Source organism: Tupaia chinensis, unplaced genomic scaffold, assembly GCF_000334495.1.
Source record: "Tupaia chinensis unplaced genomic scaffold, TupChi_1.0 Scaffold000330_1, whole genome shotgun sequence".
NCBI lineage: Eukaryota > Metazoa > Chordata > Mammalia > Scandentia > Tupaiidae > Tupaia > Tupaia belangeri.
Window position 1 is genome coordinate 1,395,660 of NW_006159824.1, and position 755 is coordinate 1,396,414.

At 58.8% G+C, this 755-nt stretch overlaps 1 protein-coding gene across 1 annotated transcript in view; it reads left to right on the top strand.

Annotated features, from left to right (window-relative positions):
• The window catches only part of DVL2 (dishevelled segment polarity protein 2), a 27,972-nt gene that overhangs the window by 4,925 nt on the left and 22,292 nt on the right, over positions 1-755 (top strand). Inside the window, exons 6-9 of the mRNA XM_006151901.1 lie at positions 1-65; positions 210-279; positions 349-488; positions 577-653. The exon at positions 1-65 is cut by the window's left edge and continues 14 nt beyond it. Coding sequence (XP_006151963.1) covers positions 1-65; positions 210-279; positions 349-488; positions 577-653 — 352 coding nt within the window. The remainder of the gene's footprint in view (positions 66-209; positions 280-348; positions 489-576; positions 654-755) is intronic.

A 755-nucleotide genomic window follows, 5' to 3' on the forward strand; every position in this document is an offset into this window, starting at 1 on the left:
GGGCCCCCCGCCTCCTCAAGCGCCACCGGCGGCGAAGGAAACAGCGGCCACCCCGCCTGGAGAGGGTGAGGGCTTTCTCATGGGACTGCAGGGGCTGGGAGGAGTTGGGGGCATGGGCCTTGCTTTTGGTGGTATGAGGGCACGGAGCCCCAGGGCAGTCCCGGGGTTATTGAAGGGCAGTCCAGCGCCTTCTCTTCTTCCCACCACAGACCTCATCCTTCAGCAGCGTCACGGATTCTACCATGTCTCTCAACATCATCACAGTCACACTCAACATGGGTATGGCGTGAGCCTGGGGGGCAGCGGGGGCACCCCCAGACTTTCTCCTCACGTGGATGCCCCCCACAGAGAAGTACAACTTCCTGGGCATCTCCATTGTGGGCCAGAGCAACGAGCGCGGAGACGGCGGCATCTACATCGGCTCCATCATGAAGGGAGGGGCCGTGGCGGCCGATGGGCGCATTGAGCCGGGGGACATGCTTTTGCAGGTGTGCTGGGACCAGGTGCCAGGGCAGCGGGAGAAGGGGCTCTCAGCCTCTCCCACCCTGCCTCTGACCCACTTCCCCTCGCTTCCAGGTGAATGACATGAACTTTGAGAACATGAGCAATGACGATGCCGTGCGGGTGCTGAGGGACATTGTGCACAAGCCGGGGTGAGCGTCTGAGCCGGTCTTCGGTCCTCTCGTCTTCACCTTTTGCTTTGGTTCCCTTTTTTTTTTTTTTCTTAAAGAATTATTTATTTAATTTTATTTATT